This window comes from Trichosurus vulpecula, chromosome 4 (assembly GCF_011100635.1).
Source record: "Trichosurus vulpecula isolate mTriVul1 chromosome 4, mTriVul1.pri, whole genome shotgun sequence".
NCBI lineage: Eukaryota > Metazoa > Chordata > Mammalia > Diprotodontia > Phalangeridae > Trichosurus > Trichosurus vulpecula.
This window is the reverse complement of record NC_050576.1, coordinates 214,419,472-214,441,265: the sequence shown is the minus strand read 5'-3', so window position 1 is coordinate 214,441,265 and position 21,794 is coordinate 214,419,472. Positions and strand designations below refer to the sequence as shown.

General features: G+C 46.7%; 2 protein-coding genes across 2 annotated transcripts in view; one reads left to right on the top strand and one right to left on the bottom strand.

Moving 5' to 3' along the window:
- CENPX (centromere protein X) overlaps positions 1-7,350 on the bottom strand; it is a 17,228-nt gene extending 9,878 nt beyond the window's left edge. Inside the window, exon 1 of the mRNA XM_036754724.1 lies at positions 7,056-7,350. Coding sequence (XP_036610619.1) covers positions 7,056-7,085 — 30 coding nt within the window. The 5' untranslated portion in view covers positions 7,086-7,350. The remainder of the gene's footprint in view (positions 1-7,055) is intronic.
- On the top strand, positions 7,211-21,794 carry LRRC45 (leucine rich repeat containing 45). Its single transcript, XM_036754721.1, has 18 exons — positions 7,211-7,397; positions 10,205-10,491; positions 11,229-11,290; positions 11,825-11,895; positions 12,058-12,236; positions 12,996-13,124; positions 14,454-14,566; positions 15,254-15,312; positions 15,397-15,474; positions 16,217-16,352; positions 16,501-16,578; positions 16,921-17,032; positions 17,151-17,221; positions 18,272-18,364; positions 19,294-19,386; positions 19,954-20,127; positions 20,212-20,359; positions 20,506-21,794. The coding sequence occupies exons 2-18, from the start codon at positions 10,260-10,262 to the stop codon at positions 20,700-20,702; spliced, it is 2,025 nt and encodes a 674-aa protein (XP_036610616.1). The 5' UTR covers positions 7,211-7,397; positions 10,205-10,259; the 3' UTR covers positions 20,703-21,794.

Sequence of the window (21,794 nt, the reverse complement as noted above, 5' to 3'; positions counted from 1 at the left end):
CCACAAAATAACAGAGGGAAGCAGGTATCCAGCCCAAGATGGCCTGGATGGTTGCTGGGAAGGGTGTATTGCACCATGTTGGGAGCCAAGTGCAGCCCAGCGTGGACCACACCAGGAATGACCAGGCTGGGAATAGATTGGGTGGAGCAGGCCTTAGGGCCCTGAATCACTGACCTGTAACAGTTACCAGACTTCTCAACCCACAAACGTCAAAGACAACTTAGCAGGTAAGTGGGAAAACTTCTGGATCTGGGTGAGAGAAGTGTGTGGTCGGTCCCAGCCCTAGGGTGGCAGGGGTCGTGCGGCCCCAGCAGCAGGAAGCTCCTGTGGCTGCTTCCAGAGCTCCAGCTGCAGCTGCTTCCCACCCCAGGCCCACATGGTGGGAGAAATCAAGGGGCGGATCAGAGCTGGCATGCAGGGAGCCCTTTGCTGGCACATAGGCAGGGTTCTCTTGCTTTGCCCTGCTTGCATCTGGGTCCTGGTCCTGGCTGGCAGTTCTTGGGGGAGGAGGAGAGCTGTTGTGGTAAAGCTTGCTGTGTAGAAGTAGCTCTGAAAACAGCAGTGCAAGACCCCTGAAACTTGGGACAAAGCACTCTCCACTCTGAAGGCAGTCACACCCTGACAAAAAGCTCAAGGGTCAAGTAGTTGGCTGGGAACATGGCCAGGTAGTGAAAAAGGACACAGACTCAGACTATAGAATCTTTCTTTGGTGACAAAGAAGATCAAAACATACAGCCAGAAGAAGTCAACAAAGTCCAAGAGCCTATATCAAAAGCCTCCAAGAAAAACATGAACTGGTCTCAGGCCATGGAAGAGCTCAAGAAGGATTTGGAAAAGCAAGTTAGAGAAGTAGAGGAAAAATTGGGAAGAGAAATGAAAAGGATGCAAGAAAATCATGAAAAACAAGTCAATGACTTGCTAAAGGAGACCCTAAAAAATATTGAAGAAAATAATACCTTAAAAAATAGACTAACCCAAATGACAAAAGAGCTCCAAAAAGCCAATGAGGAGAAGAATGCCTTAAAAGGCAGAATTAGCCAAATGGAAAAGGAGGTCCAAAAGACCACTGAAGAAAATACTACCTTAAAAATTAGAGTGGAGCAAATGGAAGCTAGTGACTTGATGAGAAATCAAGATATTATAAAACAGAACCAAAGGAATGAAAAAATGGAAGACAGTGTAAATATCTCATTGGAAAAACCACTGACCTTGAAAACAGATCTAGGAGAGATAATTTAAAAATTATCAGACTACTTGAAAGCCATGATCAAAAAAAGAGCCTAGACATCATCTTTCAAGAAATGATCAAGGAAAACTGCCCTGATATTCTAGAACCAGAGGGTAAAATAAAAATTGAAAGAATCCACCAATCAGAGTTCCTAGGTTAAGGAGAAAATATTGCAAGCAGCCAGAAAGAAACAATTTGAGTATTGTGGAAGCACAATCAGGATAACACAAGAACTAGCAGCTTCTACATTAAGGGATCAAAGGGCTTGGAATATGATATTCTGGAGGTCAAAGGAGCTAGGATTAAAACCGAGAATCACCTATCCAGAAAAATTGAGTATAATGCTCCAAGGCAAAATAGGGATTTTCAATAAAATAGAGGACTTTCAAGCTGAAGCTTTTCAATGAAAAGACCAGAGCTGAATCGAAAATTTGACTTTCAAACACAAGAATCAAGAGAAGCATGAAAAGGTAAACAAGAAAGAGAAATCATAAGGGACTTACTAAAGTTGAACTGTTTTGTTTACATTCCCACATGGAAAGATATGTGTGTAATTCATGAGACCTTTCTCAGTATAAGGATAGTTGAAGGGAATATACATATATATAGAGGGCACAGGGTGAATTGAATATGAAGGGATAATATCTAAAGAATAAAATAAAATTAAGGGATGAGAGAGGAATATATTGGGAGAAGGGCAAAGGGAGAAATAGAATGGGTAAATTATCTTATATAAAAGTGGCAAGAAAAAGCAGTTCTATTGGAAGGGAAGAGGGGGCAGGTGAAAGGGAATGAGTGACTCTTGCTCTTATCAGATTTGACTTAAGGAGGGAATAACATATATACTCAATTGGGTATCTTACCCTACAGGAAAGTAGGGGGGAAGGGGATAAAAGAAGTAGGATGATAGAAAGGAGGGAAGATCTGGGGAGGAGATAATCAAAAGCAAACACTTTTGAAAAGGGACAGGGTCAAGGGAGAAAACTGAACAAATGAGGACAGGATAAGTTGGAGGGAAATATAGTTAGTCTTTTACAACATGACTGTTATGGAAGTATTTTGCATAATGATATATGCGTGGCCTATGTTGAACTGCTTGTCTTCTCAAGGAGGGTGGATGGGGAGGGAAGAAGGGAGAGAATTTGGAACTCAAAGTTCTAAAAACAAATGCTCAAAAAAAAAAGTTGTTTTTACATGCAACTGGGAAATAAGATATACAAGAAATGGGGTATAGAAATCTATCTTGCCCTACAAGAAAGTAAAGGAAAATGGGATAAGCGGGAAGGGGGGTTGGAGGGAGTGGGGTGACAGTAGGGAGGACAGACTGGGGAAAGGGACAATCAGAATATATGCCATCTTGGGGTGGGGGTGAGGGTAGAAATGGCGAGAAAATTTGTAACTCAAAATCTTGTGGAAATCAATGTTGAAAACTAAAAAATATTAAATAATAAAACAATTTTAAAAAAAGACTTGGACTCTGGAGGAGGACATACACCCAAGAGGAATTTACTTGGACACTATTTCTATTGAGGGTATTGTATCCTACTGTGACCTAGCGGTGGAGTTGAAGGGAAGACCCTGGCCTGGGGATATGATTGTATAAACAAGTATTTTGGGACAGTATGTTATATATTGAATGATATATTTTGTTTAAGGCTATGTGACCACTTTGGTAATAAGTTGTAAATGCTTTAGTTTCTTGAAAAAGGTTTAGTTTTGAGTTCATTATACTGTGCGATTCGACACTAAATACATACATACATACATATGTATATATATGTATATATGTTCATGCAGCAGCCCTCAAGTGTGCTGTGTTGATTGGCATTACACATGGGAGGAAATAGCCAAAAAAAGTTTCACCACCAAGTGGCCAGCCTACTGGTGCTATAACTTTCCATCATTAGTTAACTGTTGGTAGTCCTCAGGAAATAGATTTGGTCTTTTGGGGAAGATCGTTGTTGGCTTATGGGGAGAGAGATCATGAAAGGCTTCAAAGAGAAGATGGTTCCTGAGCTAAGCCTTGAAGAAAGAGAAGGATTCCAAGGAGCATATTGTATATGCAAGGGAAAAAACCCAAGGGAAAGAGAATGACATTGAGTTCTAGCAAAAACTAGTAGGTCAGTTTGAATGGAATGCAAACAACATGAAGAAGAGTAAGATGAAATAACTCTGGAAAAGTAGATGGAAGCCAGACTGTGGTGAGATACATTTAAACTAGACAAATGCAAATTTAAACAACTCTTGAGGTACCACCTCACACTTATCAGATTGGCTAATAGGACAGAAAAGGAAAATAAATACTGAAGGGAACATGAGAAAAATAGAGATACTAATGCACTGTTGGAAGAGTTATAAATTGGTCCAACTATTCTGGAGAACAACTTGGAACTACACCCAAACAGCTAAAAACTGTGTATACCCTTTGACACAATACCTCTACTAAATCTGTAGCCCAAAGAGATCAAAGAAAAGGGGAAAGGACCTATTGTACAAACATATTTATAACAGCTTTTTTTGTGTGGTGGTAAAGAATTGAAAATTGAGGGGATGCCCATCATTTGGGGAATGGCTGAATAAATTGTGGTAATGATTGTGATAAATAATATTGTGCTATAAAAAATAACGAGCAGGATGGTTTCAGAAAAACCTGGGAAGTCTTATATGAACTGATGCAAAGTGAAGTGAACAGAACCAAGAGAACAGCATACATACTAACGACAATATTATAATGATGACCAACCATAAAAGATGTAGCTACTCTGATCCAGACAATGATCCATGACAATTCCAAAGGACCCAAGATGAAAACTGCTACCTACCACCAGAGAAAGAACAGATACATTCTGAGTGCAGATTGAAGCGTACTTTTTTCACTTAAAAAAAACACAACGCTACCATCTGAGAAGTCTGTATTTTATCCTAGAAACAAAAGGTAAGAACAGAGGTGTGTTATGGTTAATCGTATTCTTGAGAAGATAATTTTGGCACTCTGTAGAAGGGAGAGAGTGGAAGCAGGGAGATCAATTAAGAACTAATACAAAAAGCAAAAAGAGAAGTGATAAAGGCTCAGTATAGTGGCTGTGTGAATGGAGAGGAGACAGCTGCAAGAGATGTAATTCGATTTGGGAGGGAGAGAGGGAGGAGGAAGAAACTTTGATGATTCTAAAGTTGCCAACCTGGCTAACTAAAAATATAAGATAATCGATCTGGAGCTGGGAAGCACTTAAAAAGACATGTAGTTCAACAAAATCACTCACTTTACAAATGACGAAACTGAGGCCCAGGCAGGTTAAATGATTTGTCCAGTTACAATGGTAGTGTCAAGAGATAGGATCTGAACCCAGATCTTCTGATTCCACTATACCACACTAATGTAGCCTCTCCAACTCACCTGCCCACCCCATGCCCCAAGAAATAGGGAAATTCTGACATGGAATTGTTCTAGAGGGAAAAGAGAATGAATTCTATTTTGGACATGTTGAGTCTCAGATGCCCATGGTACATAAGTTTGTAGGTGTCAGATGTTTGAGAGAGATATCAGAGATGGATACATATAAAGAGAAATTTTAGGAATCATCAGCATGGAGGCCACAGGAACAAATGATATCACCAAGAAAGACAATGTTGAGAGAGAAGAAAAGAGGCCCAAGGTAGCCTGGGACAGGGGGAGAAATACCCTCACGCTTAGGGTGGCAAGAAATGGATGATGATCCAACAGAGTAAAATAAAGATTAGTTGAGAGAAAGAGAAGGAAAATCCAGAGAGAACAGTGTTACGTATGTCTAGGGAACACATACATATTTGGGGAGAGATCAAGTAAGTGAAGTAACATGGTCAGTAAGGCTTGCTACCTAATTGGTTGGTGGTGGGGGAGATGGAAAAGGGAAGAGTCTATGATCACTCCGAGGTTGTAAAGCTGGAAGACTATAAGGCTGATCAACAAAAACGGGGAAAGGCAAGAGGGAGCTAAGGAATTCTGTTGACTTGTAGAGTTTGATATGTCTTTATAAGGCATTCAGAGAAGCTATAAAATAGGGCGATGATGCTAGACTGCAGTGCAGGTCCAAGGTTAGGACTGGATATAATAGATTGGGGGGGGGGTGTATACAAAGAGATAGGTTCATGGGACCTACTGAGAGGTGCAGGAGTGAGGATGGAAAAAGACATGCACAAAGGAGGCCTGAGAAAGAGAATGAGCCAGGTAAAAGAGACTGAGGAGTGGTGACAGGTCGGAAGAAAACTAGGAGGAACTGTTATGGTAGCCAAGGGAGGAAAGAGTTCCAGAAGGAAGGAGTGAGGACTGAGAAAAGCCTATTGGATTCGGTAGTTTAGAGATAACTGAGAATTACTTAGGGAGCAGTTTCGGCTGAGTGGTGGAATCTGAAATAGGCTGTAAGGGATTGAGAAGTGAGTAAATGGAAGAGGCCGCTTTGGCCTGCAGCACTCCCCAGTGTGGCCAGAACATTAAAATGTAATTGGGAAATATGTAACAAAATGAATAAAAATACAAAAGAATCCACGGTGGGATTTAAATAAATTAAGGAGTTCTCCACTGAAGAGAGCTGAGGCGTTGCTGCCACGGCTGACTCCAACCTCCTTTGGGTATATATATGCCTAGCAGTGGAATCTGGGTCAAAGACTGTTGACATTTTAGACATTTTATAGAATGTCATTTTAAAGCTTACAAAGTACTTTACATTTGCTATGTTGTAGCTACACGATCTCATTTGAATTTCGTAACTGCCCGCCCCCGCCCCCCACCCCCCACGTAGACACTTTGGGTTTTATCTTCATTTTTCAGATGAGGAAAGGTAAAATGACTAGCCCCAAGTCATGCATCTACTACAGGCAAAGGAGGGATGTGATCCTTCCTGCCTCCATTTAGCATTCTAGTGACTATGCCAAGCCTGCCTTTTCTCAAGCCCATTCAGTAAATAAGCAATTATGAAGGGCTTACTATGCACCAGAGGGGCAGCTAGGTGGCACACTGGTTAGAGTTCAGGGCCTGGAATGGGCTAGACTCATCTCCCTGGGTTCAAATCTGGCCTCAGACGCTTCCTAGCCGTGTGACCCTGGGCGAGTCACTTAACCTTGTTTGCCTCAGTTTCCTCATCTGTAAAATGAGCTGGAGAAGGCAACGGCAAACCACTCCAGGATCTTTGCCAAGAAAATCCCTGGCAGGGTCATCGAGAGTCAGATACGACTGAAACATAACCTGTGCTAAGGGCCGGAGAGACAAAGGAAGAAGGACGGGAAAAAAGGAGCCCCCAGCCTAAGGGGGGGAGAAAACACGTAACGATTATGTAGAAACAGGATAAACTGGGATAATGCGCAGGAGGACACTAATATCAAGGAGGACAAAGGAAAGGTTTTCCGTAGAAGGTGAGATTTAGCTGGGACTTGAAGGCAGCCAGGGAGGCCAAGAGTCGGAGATGAAGAGGGAGTGCATTCCAAGCACGGGGAACTAGTAGGGAAAAGGCTCGGAGTCGGGAGATGGAACAACAGCAAGGAGGCCAGTGTCACCGGGTCACGGAATTTGTGGAGGGCAGTCAGGTCCAAGAAAACTTAGGAGGGAGTCAGCTGAGCAAAGGTTTTCAAAGCCGAAGCGTTTTCTGTATTTATCTGAAGGTAATACGGAACCGCTGCAGTTATGGGGAGGTGGGAGGTGCCAGGGTCTGACATGCCCTTTAGGAAGAAAGCACCTGCATTCTTATTTCCAAGTCCTCTCTCCGGCCCCCTTCCCAGCCCCAGGCGCTCCCTGCCCCGTTCTCGCTCCGCAGCCTCCCGGGAGCGCTCGGCTCTCGGGGCACAGACAAAGCCCTACCTTCCTAAAGCTAGGACCGTCTTCCTCCATCTCAGCCGCAGACACCCGCTAAGAGCTCCGAGACCCGCCCCGGAGGTCTTATACCAGCCAATGAGAAACGGCCGCGGGAAGAGGCAGCCGCACCGCCGCTTGCCGCTCCAGCTCCAGTCCCAACCGCTACGGACGCCGACGCATGCGCGCTCTCTCCTCTTTCATCCGCCCGCCATGGGACTCCTCCTAAGCGAAGGCCCCGTGAGGCTTCCTGGGACTTGTAGTTCCTACCGCCTGCAGGCCTCAGCCTGAACTACCCTTCCCCGCGCAACCCGCACTTCCTGGTTACCGAGGCGCTGCTGGCGGCGACCGGTGAGTGAGGTGGCGGTTCCCCCTCCCCGCCCCCCCGCCAGTGCGGGTGCCGTAGTCGGAGTGTAGCTGGGGGGGTGTCCTCGAACCCACGCCTGTGAGGGCGAGGGGTGGGGAGGGGGGAAAGCAGATGCGACCCCACTAGTCAGCAGCTCCCACCTTCCTTTGGGAGATGGGGAGGGGACACACGGCATCATTAGCTCTCCTCTCCGCTGCCCCCCCAGTACACGCCCCTCTCTCCATCGTCCCCCTCCCCAGACAGTACCTCCTCCCCCATTCAGTGCCTTCTCCGCACACCCCCTCCCCCAGTGCTTCCTTCCCTCATCTACGGCCCTCTTCGTGTTACTTTCCTCCCCATTCCCTGCTCTCGGTGTCTCTGTCTCTATCTCCTCCGCCTCTCTACACCATCGTTTCCTGTATACTGACCCCACTAAACACTGCCCTTGTTCCTATACTGCTGCCTCTTCTATAGCGCCCCCCATATGATCCCCCATCTCCATTCCACCCTGCCTCTCTATCCCTGTCACTAACGTTCTGCCCCATACATCCCCCAATGCACACGTGCTACTCTCCCCATCCTCGTCTGTTGTCCTCCCCGACATAACGCTGTCATGAAGAAAAAATGCAATTTGTAAATATTTTACGAAAGCGCTTACTACGCGCTAAGCGCTGGAGATGGAAAAGTCAGACAAAGCCCTGCTCTCAAGGAGATCACATTCTAATGGGGGCGACCACACGCGTGGAAGGTTGCACGTGGAAAAAGTGCCGTGGTCCTTAGGGTGCTGAGACAGCGGATGGTAATGCCCCTTCGTTAATGTTATTGCTACTGATAAAATCACAGCAGTTTCTGGTATTGTACTATTTGACAGTGCCAAGGACCGTGGGGCAGAACTTTGTTTTCTGGGTCGTCAGGAGCTGGGGCTGGAGCACCGGGAGGAGCAGTTAGTTACCAGGCTGCATCTCCGCAGGGGATGCTTTCCAGGGTGGTGGCAGAGAGCACTGTGCTGCAGGCATTGCAACTCCCAAGGCTCTTGGGCTCAGGGTCCTGGAGGCATTGCTACTCCCAGAGCTCTTGGGTTCAGGGTCCTGGAGGCTTTGCTACTCCCAAGGCTCTTGGGTTCAGGGTCCTGGAGGCATTGCTACTCCCAGAGCTCTTGGGCTCAGGGTCCTGGAGGCTTTGCTACTCCCAAGGCTCTTGGGTTCAGGGTCCTGGAGGCATTGCTACTCCCAGAGCTCTTGGGTTCAGGGTCCTGGAGGCTTTGCTACTCCCAAGGCTCTTGGGTTCAGGGTCCTGGAGGCTTCTCTACTCCCAAGGCTCTTGGGTTCAGGGTCCTGGAGGCTTTGCTACTCCCAAGGCTCTTGGGTTCAGGGTCCTGGAGGCATTGCTACTCCCAGAGCTCTTGGGTTCAGGGTCCTGGAGGCTTTGCTACTCCCAAGGCTCTTGGGTTCAGGGTCCTGGAGGCTTTGCTACTCCCAAGGCTCTTGGGTTCAGGGTCCTGGAGGCATTGCTACTCCCAGAGCTCTTGGGTTCAGGGTCCTAGAGGCTTTGCTACTCCCAAGGCTCTTGGGTTCAGGGTCCTGGAGGCTTTGCTACTCCCAAGGCTCTTGGGTTCAGGGTCCTGGAGGCTTTGCTACTCCCAAGGCTCTTGGGCTCAGGGTCCTGGAGGCATTGCTACTCCCAGAGCTCTTGGGTTCAGGGTCCTGGAGGCTTTGCTACTCCCAAGGCTCTTGGGTTCAGGGTCCTGGGCTGCCTGCGTTGGGGTCCAAGGGGAGATGGTTGCCAAGATGGAGGGGTGGAATTTGACCTGCCTGGCCCATGCCTGCCTCCTGTCTCTTTCTGCAGGTGCCTTGCTACTCCAGTTTGGCTGGCTTGCCTGCCCTTGTGTGTGGCAGCTGAGTGACAGTTGATAAGGATGGCTGGTCACTTCTCCACAGAAGTTGTTTCCCCATACTATTGCCGTAAGAGGAGGCTAGGCTAGAAGCAGGACTGGTGGGCTTGGGGCATGTTGCTACTGCTAGGGCTCTTGTGCTTATCTGCCTGTTGGTGGTAGTTAGCAGTTACTGCTGCTTAGTGTGACAAGGAAGGTGGTCCCTCTCCACAATGATTTCTCCCCCTAGTGGTAGCTGCAGGGGCTGGGCTGGGAGCAGGCCTGGTGCTTTGGAAGGCACTGCTATTCCCAAGGCTCTTGGGTTCAGGGTTCTAGTTTGGCTCCACTGATAGTCAAAGCTGATGGTGATGGTTTGACTTTAGTAGGACTGCACTGCACTCCTAAACTTTCTTGGGGCCTTCCTCTCCATCAATTCTAGGAATCATCCCAGTAAACAAGGGGACCTCCAGTATGGCAAGGTCCCCATACCTAGGAACTTCATTTCGTCTCCTATTTGTGTCTCCTCCCTAATTCTTTAGCCCATCCTGCCCTTATCTACCACAATAACTGAACACCCATTTTTTTTTTGAGAGCGGTGGAAGTAGAATAGGAAAGAGGAAGAAGGACCTTATGATTTTCCAACACTTGTCCCACTTTTTCTAATTTCATCCTGCATCCCTCATCTAGTGAGATAATCTCTCCCATATCTAGTCTTAAAGTGAATTGTTAGAAACTGTTAAAAATGTAGCACTTTATGGTCCTTTGATATATTTATCGTATTCTAATTTGTGCTTTATTTATCTGTGTAAATCTTAAGTTAACAATGGTGAAGGCAGCTTGGCCTGGGAACATCATATAACTCTCCCAAGGATGGATCTGATCACCTCAAAACTTGTGAGGCTTTGGAATTGCTAGTTCTCTCATTGTGCAATTTCTCCACAGAAAAGTTGGGCTATAAAGAACAGACTGAGGAAGCCCCTATAGTTTTCCTGGGACAATGGAGGAGTTCCGCCGTTCCTATAGCCGACTGTGTAAGGAAAGTGGCGCTGAGCCTCAGGAAGCAGTCCTCTCTCAGCTGCATGATCTTCGGGAGGGCCATCGCAAGAGCAAACTGAATCTGGCCACCCAGAGCTTGTCGGTTGACACCTGTAGAGCTCTGGGGACGCTCCTGCAAAATGATGTCCTCTTTTCGGTGGTTCTCCTAAGTGACTGCATGATGAGTGAAGAAGGTGAATGATGGTTTGGGCACTTGGGCAGATTCTAAAACCTTTGGCTGCTGTTTGGGCTTGAGCAGTTCTGAACTCCTCATCCAAGTCCCGGGTTCATATACATAGATTTTCCGAAACTTCCATCGGCATTTCATTTACTGAACACAACTACTAAGGTTCCCACTCAAAAGTCAAATCCCCTAAGGCTCCTTCTGCTCTCATGGTGTCTGTTTTCCCAGCCTCACTCTAGAGTAGAACAGCCTAGGGAGATGGGGAGAAAGTTTTTTTCCCTCTTCTGCAAGGGACTTGAGGCCAAATATTTCTCTATAGCTCCTAGACTTCCACAATAACCAAACCGCTACCCCATCCTCTGGCTTGATCTAGGCTTATACCAAACTCTATGCATTGGCTTAGAAATAAACTTATCATATGATAACAGTTCACCTCCATGAATGTCAGTTTCCTTGCCTGAAACCTGGGAACCTTTGCTGAGTATTCCTGATTTCAGCTTGAGAAAATGCTGTTTGGACTTTAAGATGTTATATGAATGTAATTTCTTATTATCAGGGGAGAATCCCTACAGGTCTCAGTCTGTTTGGCTAGCTGATCGTAGTGAGTTGGAGTAACATTTTGTTGCTACAGGAATGGCCAAACTGAAAATAAAAAAAATCTCTTTTCCTAGTTCTGAGTAGTTGCCTGCAGATAGGTAAAGGGAAGCCCTGTATTCCAAGAAAAAAATAACTCCTTGTCTCTTACAGGATCCAAACTGCTCATACAAGGACTTTGTTCAAACTCAGTAGTCAGATATCTGGATTTAAAGGTGAGCAGATAGAAACATTCTTCACAATAACACCAGACCCAAAGAGCCATGAGGGAGAATGGAGGGAAAAATGGGGGTGGGCAAATATTTATTGTGGAGTAGTGTCTGGTGTCCTATGGAAGCATCTCAGATTAGCCCTCTCTAAGTTTAGACAGTGACAGTGACATTGTTTGAATGGCCTAGCTTGTATGTGGCCCCAGGATTGTTTGTCTAATTGTGTTATAGATATGTATCTTAAATTCATAAAAATCCTTACGCTCAAAGGTAGAGATCATATCTCCTACAGCGCTTAATACATAGTGTTGAATGAATGAATGATTCCCACGAGGGAATGTTGTGATGCCAACTTTGAGGGAAACGTATCTTCTTTTTTAAAAAGGCAGCATCTTAGGGACCATCCCTAAAGGTGGTCTAGCTCTAGTTCCACCTCATCACAGGGTAGAGCACACAGATAGGCTCCCTCAGAAGGTGAGGCTGTCACGTTGAGAGGCCAGCCTTCAGGAGGGTGAATGACTGACTCTTCATTTGTCCTAGGGCAATAACCTTCGAGCTATAGGGGCTGAGGCTCTAGGCAAACTCCTCCGACAAAACAAGGCCATTCAAAGGTAAGAGAGTGACCCTCTGCCCACCTCCTCCTCGGCAGCATGGCTCAGGGATGCTCCTAGAGAGAGAAGCTCCCAAACCACTCTCCTATTCACTTCCATGAGCCTTCGTGGGTACATGTTTGTGCCAGGCTTCGTGAGCCCTGATGATGGCTCTTTTCACAGACTTACTCTAGAGTGGAACAACTTGGGGATGTGGGAAGAAAGTTTTTCTCTCTTCTGTGAGGGACTTGGGGCCAATACTACTCTGCAGCAACTAGACCTCCGAAACAACCAGATCAACCACAAGGGGGCAGAAGAGCTGGCCGTGGCCTTGAAGAACAATTCTACTCTCCTAGACATAGGTAAGGCGGTTCGGTCCCCAGCAGCTGGGGGGCGCTGTCTCTGTCTCCCCTGGCCGCGGAGCCGGTCTTCACTCTAGAGTGCAAAGGGAACTTGGGACACCATTGAAAAAGGAACATTATAAGAACAGCTGGCGTGTCTTAGAGCGCTTTTTAAGATTTGCCAAAGCACTTCACAAATCCCATCTCACTTGGTCCTCCAACAACTCAGGGAGGCTGTTACCATCCCCTTGTGACAGACAGGAGACTAAGGCAAGCGGACTCTCCCTGTGTCACACACTAGTAACTATCCGAGGCATCTTTCTGACTCCAGGCCTGGCCTTCTATCCGCTGAGCCATGGAGGGCACTAGCTTATGTTCCCTACACTTGTAGGGAACTTCACTATACTTGTACAAGTTAGCGTCCCTTTCCATACCGGGACTACCCTAAGCATTTTGCTATCTCCCCTTCACCGACTTTTGCAATTTTCATGTTTTTCAAAAAGTGGCAGGTAAGTACATGCTCACCTCTGACTGGGGAGGCGCTAGTAACTTGAAACAGAGCCTTTCCTCTCCCCTTCCCAAGCCAAAGCTCTAGCTCGTCCCTTTCTGCCAGCACTGCCTCCCGTGCTGCTTTAGGCTCCACAGCTGCCTTCTCTGTGACTCCGTAGCCCCTCCAGTTGGAATGGGAGAATTAGCAACTGATGGCAAGACTTTTTTGCTATTCTTCTGTCCTCTGGTGGTTTTCTCTGTCCCTGTGATGCTGTCATGTTTCCCCTTCAGATCTTCGTTGGAATAACATTGGACTCCTGGGAGGCCGGGCAATTGTAAACTGTCTTTCCAACAACAGGACCTTAAGGAAGCTGGAGCTAGCTGGGAACAACATCCCAGGGGATATCTTGAAAGCTGTTCGTAAGTGGCAGGGCTGGAGAGAACTGGATTCTCAGAACTGTGTCTTGAAATGGGACCTAAACCAACTCTCAGAGCCGGTGGGTCCCTTTGATTGAATCCTGTTTTGGAAAAGCTATTTTGCAGAACTGTCAGATGGGTAGGGAAGACTCTTAAGTGTATAGGACTGGTATGTAGTAGAGAAGTTTCTCTTCCATCATACCTATTTATTGATGGAATAAGGCCTTCTCCCTAAGAGAAAGTATTTTGTGAAAGCACAGGAAGTAATAGGTTTTATTCCAACATCTGCAAATTTATAATGAGGTAGCTCAGAAATCCAGCCTAAAGTGGGAGATCCTATGGCTTAATGGGACTTTAAGGTTTGCCAAGGGGTGGGGAACCTGCAGCCTTGAAGCCACAGGCCACAGGTTCCTCGCCTCTAGTTAACATACATAAAGTGCTTAGCAAACTTTAAAGCACAAGATAAATAAATGCCAGCCATGATTATGGGTGACATCAGTGTAGGTGGAGGGTCTTCTGACCCTCGTTCTTTGGGGCTGGTGCTTTTGCAGGACCCTGGGACCATGTCTATACAGGCAAGATTCCCTGAGGGTCTTAAGGGCCACTATGATAGTAATTTCTCGTATTTATATACTGTTTAAAGACTTACAAAAGTGCTTTCATCACAATAATCCTATGAGGGATTAGTCCTGCAGTTGTTATTGTCCCCATTTTACAGATGGGGAAACCAAGGCCTTGAGAGAATGACTTGCCCAGGGTAAGTGACAGAGGCAGGATTTGAACTCGAGTCTCCTGCCTCCAGTTCAACACTTTCCCCTGTGCCATATTACTTCTTCAGAAAAATAACGGTGCACTAAACTTTCAGCCATTCACTTGGGGGCAAGATTCTAGTTTGTCAGTTCTCCAGAGAGAATGAAAAGTCATAGCCCAGTTTCTCCTTACCCTTCCCCATAATCCTGAATCCCCTCCAACTGCTTCTCAGTCAGAGTATTCCCAGGAAATGCCAATTCATTTTAAAATCACCCTAAATGAAAAGTCAGAGAAGGTGAGACTGCTGAAGTGACATTGCGTGCAGCTCCTGCCCATTTCTCGTTTGGGATTATTTATGTATCTCATCTGTCATAATAGCAGTAATTTATAAAAGTGACCAGAAGGGATAGAATGTGTGGTTGGTGGTCCTCAGGGTCCTGAGACCTGTCCTCAGCTGCAGTCTCTGGACAGGCCAAAAGAACAGTCTGGCTACAAGTGGGTGATCCAGCTCTCTGCCAAGTCATGAGACAGCTATCTCAGAGCAAAGAGGGGTACAGGGGTGGCACTACTGTCTTCTGACAGAACAAGCCATGGATCACAACCTAGACAGGCAGGTGTCACTCCAGGAGAATCACATCCGGACCTATGTGCTGAGCAAAGAAGTCCAAAGCCTCAAAGAAGAGAAGTCCAAACAGGTAGGCAGCTTTCCTTCTCAGCTGCCATCTCACCTCGGTCTTGGGGAGGGGGCAGCCCAGCGCACAGACTCCTCCCACAAGAAGCTGGCCACCTGCCATATGCTGCAGTTTGTGCTTGTGTTTTTATTGCTTACCCTCAGTGAGATGATTTCCCTTGCCCTGTTCATTATGGACTTTATGTAGGTGAAGAGAAGCCAAGTTTCTTCCCCTTCCTTCCTACTCCTTAAGTTTCTCTCCTCAGGAAAGGAGTTGTTAAATCGGGGACCTTCAGTAGCTTATCTTTCTCTTGGTCATCATGAGCTAGGCCATCCACTTTTCCTCTCTGGGGGGGAAGGAGGGAGGGCTAGTGCTCATTTTCCAGTGTCTCCCTAGAGTTTTTCTCTGCATTGTCAAGTCATTTCATCCGATTCGCCTGTTTTCCTGACTCCATTTTCTGCACTTGTACCCCGGAATCCCTCAGTACCAAGTGTTTGTCCTTTCTAGTAGCTAACAGCCCAGTGCCACAGGGGATACCCAAAGGGCATAGAAGAGGTGTGACATTAGAAGGGTAGACGCTCTTATTTCCTTGGCATGACCTGAGGGCTGCTTAGTCTTCTGCTGATCTGGAATCATGCCCTTTGTCCCAGATCTCAACTAAAGTGTTAGGATTCACCATTGTTACATGGTTTATGTCTGTTCTGTCCCCAGTTCCTGAACCTGATGGATACAATTGATAAACAGAGGGAAGAGATTTCCAGGAATTCCAAGTGAGTGGTTCAGGAGGTGAGAGGCAGCTGCTTTATGGGATAGATGGGTTTGTTTCAATGATGAGCTCTCTTTCCATTCTATAGGTCATCGGCAGTCCGAGTAAGTCAGCTTCAAGAGGCCCTGAATGAGCGTCATTCCATCATCAACTCCCTCAAAGCCAAGTATGTAGTGGGCTAGGCTGGAGTAGGCAGCTCGATGGTTTAGGGTACACCTGTAGGCTCCCTGGACGCATCAAGAGATATTAAAAACCTTTTCTGTCTCTGACCTTCACAGAGCAGTCCAGGCATGAGAACACACAGGCATGGGCATTTCAGAATACTAGGGGAAAATAATGAGCCAGTGGCAACAAGTGTGCTTTAAAAAATGATGCACAGTAAAGGAAAAGTTAAGGTTGGGTTGGGTTAATACAGAATGGCTTCTTGGAGAAAGAATTTGGTGCTGGGTTTTGAAGGAGGTGGGGTGGGATGTGGACTGGCAGAGAAGAGGAAAGGTCTACAGGTGTATTTGATGGAATAAGTAAGTTTGGTTTGGTTTTTTAGCTGGACTAGGTTTACTGGAATAGAGAAATTAAGGTGATGGAGAAGGGCGCAGAGGGAGGGACAGTTGGTGATGGGATCTTTAAGAGTCGGGCTGAAGAATGTGAGTTTAAAGTAGTAATCAGAAGAAACTTCTAGAGTCTTAAAAAGCATCCCTCCTAAGCACAGGCTTCCCACACGGACTTCACCATAGCACTTTCTTTTGCCACTTTCTGGTGCCTTTGTTATGTGATGTAATGTTGCTTTTGTAGTTCCCTGTATTTTTTCTTATCCTCCTAACTAGATGTCTTACCCTCCCCTAATGCCTAACCCAGTGTGCTGTACCCAGGAGGCACTGATCTAATAAACTTCCTCTCCCATCATATAGGCTGCAGATGACTGAGGCTGCCTTGGCCCTGTCTGAGCAGAAGGCCCAAGACCTGAGCGAGCTGTTGACCACTGCACAGCAGGAACAAATAAACCTGTCACAGCGGCAGTCCAAGGAACTGAAGCTAGAGCAACAGGTACACTGGATGAAGGATTTCAATTGATTCAGTGATCGGGGGAAGATTGGGCAACAGGTAGATGACTTGGGAGCAATATTGTGTAGGTCCCAGAGGTGTGGCAGAAAGAACCTGACCAAAGTTACTTCTCACCTAATTGTACTCCTAGGAAGCTGCAGATCGGGAATCTAAACTATTGAAAGAATTGGCTGCCTCCAATGAAAGAAATATGCTTCTACGTAACCAGGTATAGTAGGGGGCCAGGCCAGGCCAGGGCTAACAGGCTGATGGGGAGCATGTTTGTATACTCCAGCTAAGGAACAGCAGCTCTGTCCTGGCAAAGCTGTCCAGGAGATAGAGCTGAGTGGACCTGACCTCACCCATGTCAAACTCACACAGAAGTAGGAACCGCTAAAACATACACAAGGATCCCTATAGGCCACATAGTGACGTAGAAAACCACATATTAATATTAGCTGTGTTTTGTATTTTTATTAAAATATTTTCCAATTACATTTTGATTTGGTTCGGGCTGCACTGGAGAGCCACATGTTTGACACCTCTGCTCTAAATAATGTTGGCCTTTCAGGTGGATGAACTAGAGCGAAAAAGCAAGACTCAGCAGGAACGGCTATTCCTGACAAAGCAGGAACTGACCAACATAACAGCGGAGCTGAAGCTACGCTTAACTCAGGCGGAGGGTGAATACTGGGAAGGCACAAAGGGAGGGGGACACCGAGGGAGAACAGGGTCACGTGGGGTCACCAGGCCACTCCTGTGGAAGAGTGTGACCCACATCTCTCTACTTTGAGTTTCCAGAGCGCCTGGAAATGGAGAAGAGGAGATTCAAACAAAGCTTAGAAGATTCAGAAAGCCTCCGACTTAAAGAGGTGAGGAAGGACCCACAACCAACTTTAGAGCCTCCTTAGTCTCTCAGCCTTTCGTAAAGTTTATTGCTATTCCCAAACCCACCAGGGGTACCACTAAACTGGCCCACAAAACATCCATCTAGTGGGATTGGCAGAGAGGTAGCTTCTGGGAAGCTGTAGTTTTTCCCCAGCCAACTGGGGCGGTCATAGTATCCTAGAATAGCAGAAAAGCAAGAAGAAACCTTCCAGACAGGTGGAAGCATGGCCAGGGAAGTAAAGCACCCTGCCAGAAGTCACTCAGAGGAGTGGTGGCAGAGCTAGACCCCAACCCAGGTCTCCCGATGCCTGGTTAATCATAGAGCACCCATCTTTTTATAGAGAGTTTGTTGAACAAAAGAGCGTGGCAGAGTGAAAAGAGAGTCGGACTTGGAGTCACGAAGACCTGAGTTCAGCTTCTGACACACACTGGCCATGTTACCCTGGGCAAGTCACTTATAGCCTTTCAGTCCCAAAGGTGCAGATTTGCACGGTAGAGGAAGTTCCTCATTGGGAATTCTCTCTCTACACGGATTTTTTACTCTGGTAAGAAATAAATAGCCAAACTATGCCTTATCATTCACAAAATACTCACCATACATTCTTAATCCTCACAACAGCCTTGGCAAATAGGTCTTTCAAACACTATTAGTTCAGCTGGTTAAGTAAGTAATTAGAGTAAGGATTTGAACCGAGGCCTCCTAATTCCCAGGCTCTGAGTATCCACTTTCCTAGGCTACCTGTCTGACTTAAAACTTGCCTAAAAGATACCAGGAGGGAGAGCAGCCTAGCACATTTTAATATTAGTTAATTTCTCTTGGAAAATGAATTCACTTTCAAATAGGTGAACAATCCTTTCCCATCTCAGTTTTTCTTCAGTGGCAGAGTCGGAGGCCTTTTGGCCTTGAACTCGACTCTTCTCAGGAGAAAATGAATGGGGCTCAGAAAAGCAGCTGTTTCCAGAGGCTGCTGGGAAAAGAATTAGGGAGCGGGGCTTCTCGAGGCTTCAAGCACTGCATCTTTGTTACTGGACAGGTAGAACACATGAGTCGTCACATGGAGGAAAGTGAACGATCCTTACAGGAAAGGATACAAAAGCTGGAGACGGTTCGAATCTCCCTGGAGGAGGTGAGCATTCATAATGGGGGGCAACACAGGGCAGGGACACTGACCCACAACCAACATATCTTAGAGTAGAGATTGGAAATAACCCTCTGGACTGTAGCTATCACCCCTCCCCATATCCTCCTTGTGCTTCATTGTCATAGCAGAAGCCTAGTGGACACAGATTCGAGGATATCTGGCTTCTGGGCCCCTGAGTTACCCCACCCCTCCCTTACTTTCTGCCAGTGTCTGCCTTGTGATCTTCTTAGGGGAAATGCCCAGAAACCCAGAAGGTGATCTAAGAAGCAGGCAGTGTCAAAGCAAGGCTTCAATTGGATTGGAAGTGGGGAGGCTTGGGGCCACATGTGGCCCTCTAGATCCTCAAGTGTGGCCCCTTGAATCCAAAATTCACAGAAAAGTTTGGATTGAGTCAGAGGGCTGCACTTGAGGACCTAGAGGGCCACATGTGGCCTTAAGGCCACAGGTTCTCACCCCTGGCTTAGGGCAAAGGGTGAAAGGATCCTCCCTTGTTTTGAGGCCACTTATTTCTCATACGAGTTTGGGCAGGGTGGGCGAGATATCCTGGCAAAAGGCCTGGTTAAGAAATAGCTGAATTTAGTTCAATAATTGAGAACTCCAGGCTAAAGTTGAAAAGTAGCATGGCAGAGTGGATAAGTGTTCAAGTCTCACCCCTGACACATACTGGTTGGGTGACCCTAGGCAAGGCCCTTAACCTCTCAGAGCCCCCAGTCAACTCTCTGACTCTTAAGGTGAAAAACAATTGCTCATCTGCATTGGTAGAGGTTGCTTTTTTATGGGAAATTCCTTCCATTGGTGAAATTACAAGTCCATGCTTCCCACCCCCAAAAGGGCTGACTTTGGTCAAAGACCTGTTAGGTGGCCCTGCAAATGGGCATGGGCAGCCTAGAGGTTTCATGTCTGTACCCAAGTAGGAGGTGAGCCGAGTGAAGAAAGCTATACTAGCCGAGCGAGGTCAGGCAGAGGAAGAGATAATGAAGGCCAAGAACCAAGTCCGCCTGGAAATGGTGAGTCGATCAACAACGTAGAAGCCAAGCTTTTTACTGGTATTTTGGGAGAGAAGACAAAAATAGGATGCCCAAGAAATAGAAGTTGAGTTGCCACGCTCAACAGATTCCAACTCTAATGGGGGAGATAGGGCACACACATGAAAATAATATGAGAAAACAGTATTTAAACAAGTACCAACTTAATTTACAGATCAAATTCTATTGCAATAGACACCATTGCAATGATTAGTTTCCCTAATTATAGCCTTTGACCCATTGATTTCAAGCAGTATTGCATGCAACAAAAGAATTGAACAGTTCTTTGCTCTTGGGGGCTGGTTGTAAAGCTCTTGGCCTGTTACTGTGTAAGAATTGTGGAACCATGGAGTAAAGAAGGCATTGAGTTGGGTTGGGGTTCATTGGAGGGATTTGAAGAAGTCCTGAGAGGAAGAATAAGACAGTCAAAAGTGTTGGAGGAGGGGAGAGTAGGAGCCTTCTAGGGAAGCTCTCCCAAGGTGACAGTGCACGGTGGTGACCCATGCTTCCAAGACGGCCCCAGTCATTGTTCTTCTTTGGACTTTGTAGCAACAGCGAATGACTCATCTGGAAGAGAAAATTAGGCTGATGTCCCAGGCCCGGGATGAAGCTCAGGAATACTGCCTCCAGCAGAAACAAGCTGTGGCTGAAAGCCAGGCCAAGAGCAACCAGATGAGCCTTCAGATGGAAGGGCTGAGACGGCAGCTAGAGGAGCTGCAGCAGGTGCGTCTGTAGGGCCTTCCAGTCCCTGCAGAGAGGCAACGGCTGGGGGCCCACTTTCTCTCCTCACAGTATTTCCCCCAATAGGAACTGAGAAACAAGGAACAGGAAAAGGTGACCGAAGTGAACAAGGTGCGAGTAGATTTGCAGGCGCAAATTGGCCACTTGCAGGCAGAGCAGACGGCGCAGGAAGGGCTAAAGGAGAAGATTGCAACCCTGGAAAGGCAGATCAAAGGTAAGGCCTCAACCCTGAAACACCTCCACAAAGAGGGTGACAGGAGATGTTCCTCTTACCCCTGGCCTCCTGGCTCCACATGACACTATGTGGCTCAGACAAAGAGACCACTGCTTCCGCTCACCGAATTTCTTCTCCCCCGACAGTGATGTCAAGCAGCCACCGAGAGGCTCTGCTGGACAGAGAGAGTGAGAATGCTTCTATCAGGGAAAAGCTGAGGCTCAAGAATGCAGAGATCAGCAGGCTTCGGGAGGAAGAGGCCCAGCGAGCGAGCTTCCTGCAGAACGCCATCTTGGCTTATGTACAGGGCTGTTCCCTGGGGACTCCAAACCCTGACAAGTAATAAGAGTTAGAGGAGATTCTGAGATGGGGTATAAAGCAGGGGGAATGATTGCAGCAAGACAAAGGGAGCTTGGATCTGTTTGCCTGCAAGACAACCTCCATCTCCTGAGTCATTCTTGGGACCTAAGATGAAGAGTGCAGGATGAGGCTGTCCAGGGCATTTGAGGATTCCTGGTGGAAGTACAGTTGACGTCAGAGAACTACTACCAAGGGAGGTGGGAAATCTGGGTTTCTCCCAACTTTCTTCCCTTCCTTCACCTCTTTGACACAAGGCTTTCCTATCCCATCTCCAACTTAAAGCAACACTGATGACTGAGGAGAATGGAGGCTACCATGCTGTGTTTTTTGAAAAATGCCATTTAGTTAACGTGATTTGAATTTGATTGTCCCAAAGGAATCACCCAGACTAGGCCCAAGTGAATTGTTTAAGTCTCCAGCAAGGGGCCTTGGCTGGTCAGTGCCCACTGTGTCAGAAGCGACTCCATGGGCAGTGCCTTTGTTTATAAGGCAGATCAGCTGGTACCCAAGGACTTAACAATTCCCTGCTCTGCCCCTTCTTTGCTGTAGCTCAAAAGAAACTTGAGATGCCCAAATTTAGAAACATCTCCTCTCCAAATGTTCACATGGACTATTGGTGCCCAACCTATCATAGAGCCCTCTGAGCTCATACTGGTCTGATCAGCCACAGTGGACACACTGTACCTTGACCCTGGCTATTGATGTCATTTTGGGCCTCTTCGAGCACAAAAAGACAGCCACCAATCTTTGCCCCTCCAACCTGTTTTGAGAATCATGTGCCTTAAGAGAGTGCTAGAAGATGACAGAAAACCTGGAGCAGAACTAAATTCGAACTCTACAGATGTCTCTCCCCAAGAGATAGCTGAGTGTGAGTGTGTGTGTGTGTGTGTGTGTGTGTTTGTGTGTTTGTATGTAATTGTGTGCTAGTTACAAAGCAGATAATGTTATGATCACTTTTAAAATTTAACCCATGGACATTCTTTTGCACAGTCGGGCCCAGCCCCGCAGCCAGTGTGGTGATTTTTTTTATTGTTTGGCATGTTTCTGAAATATAGAGTTTATGCATTTCATGATA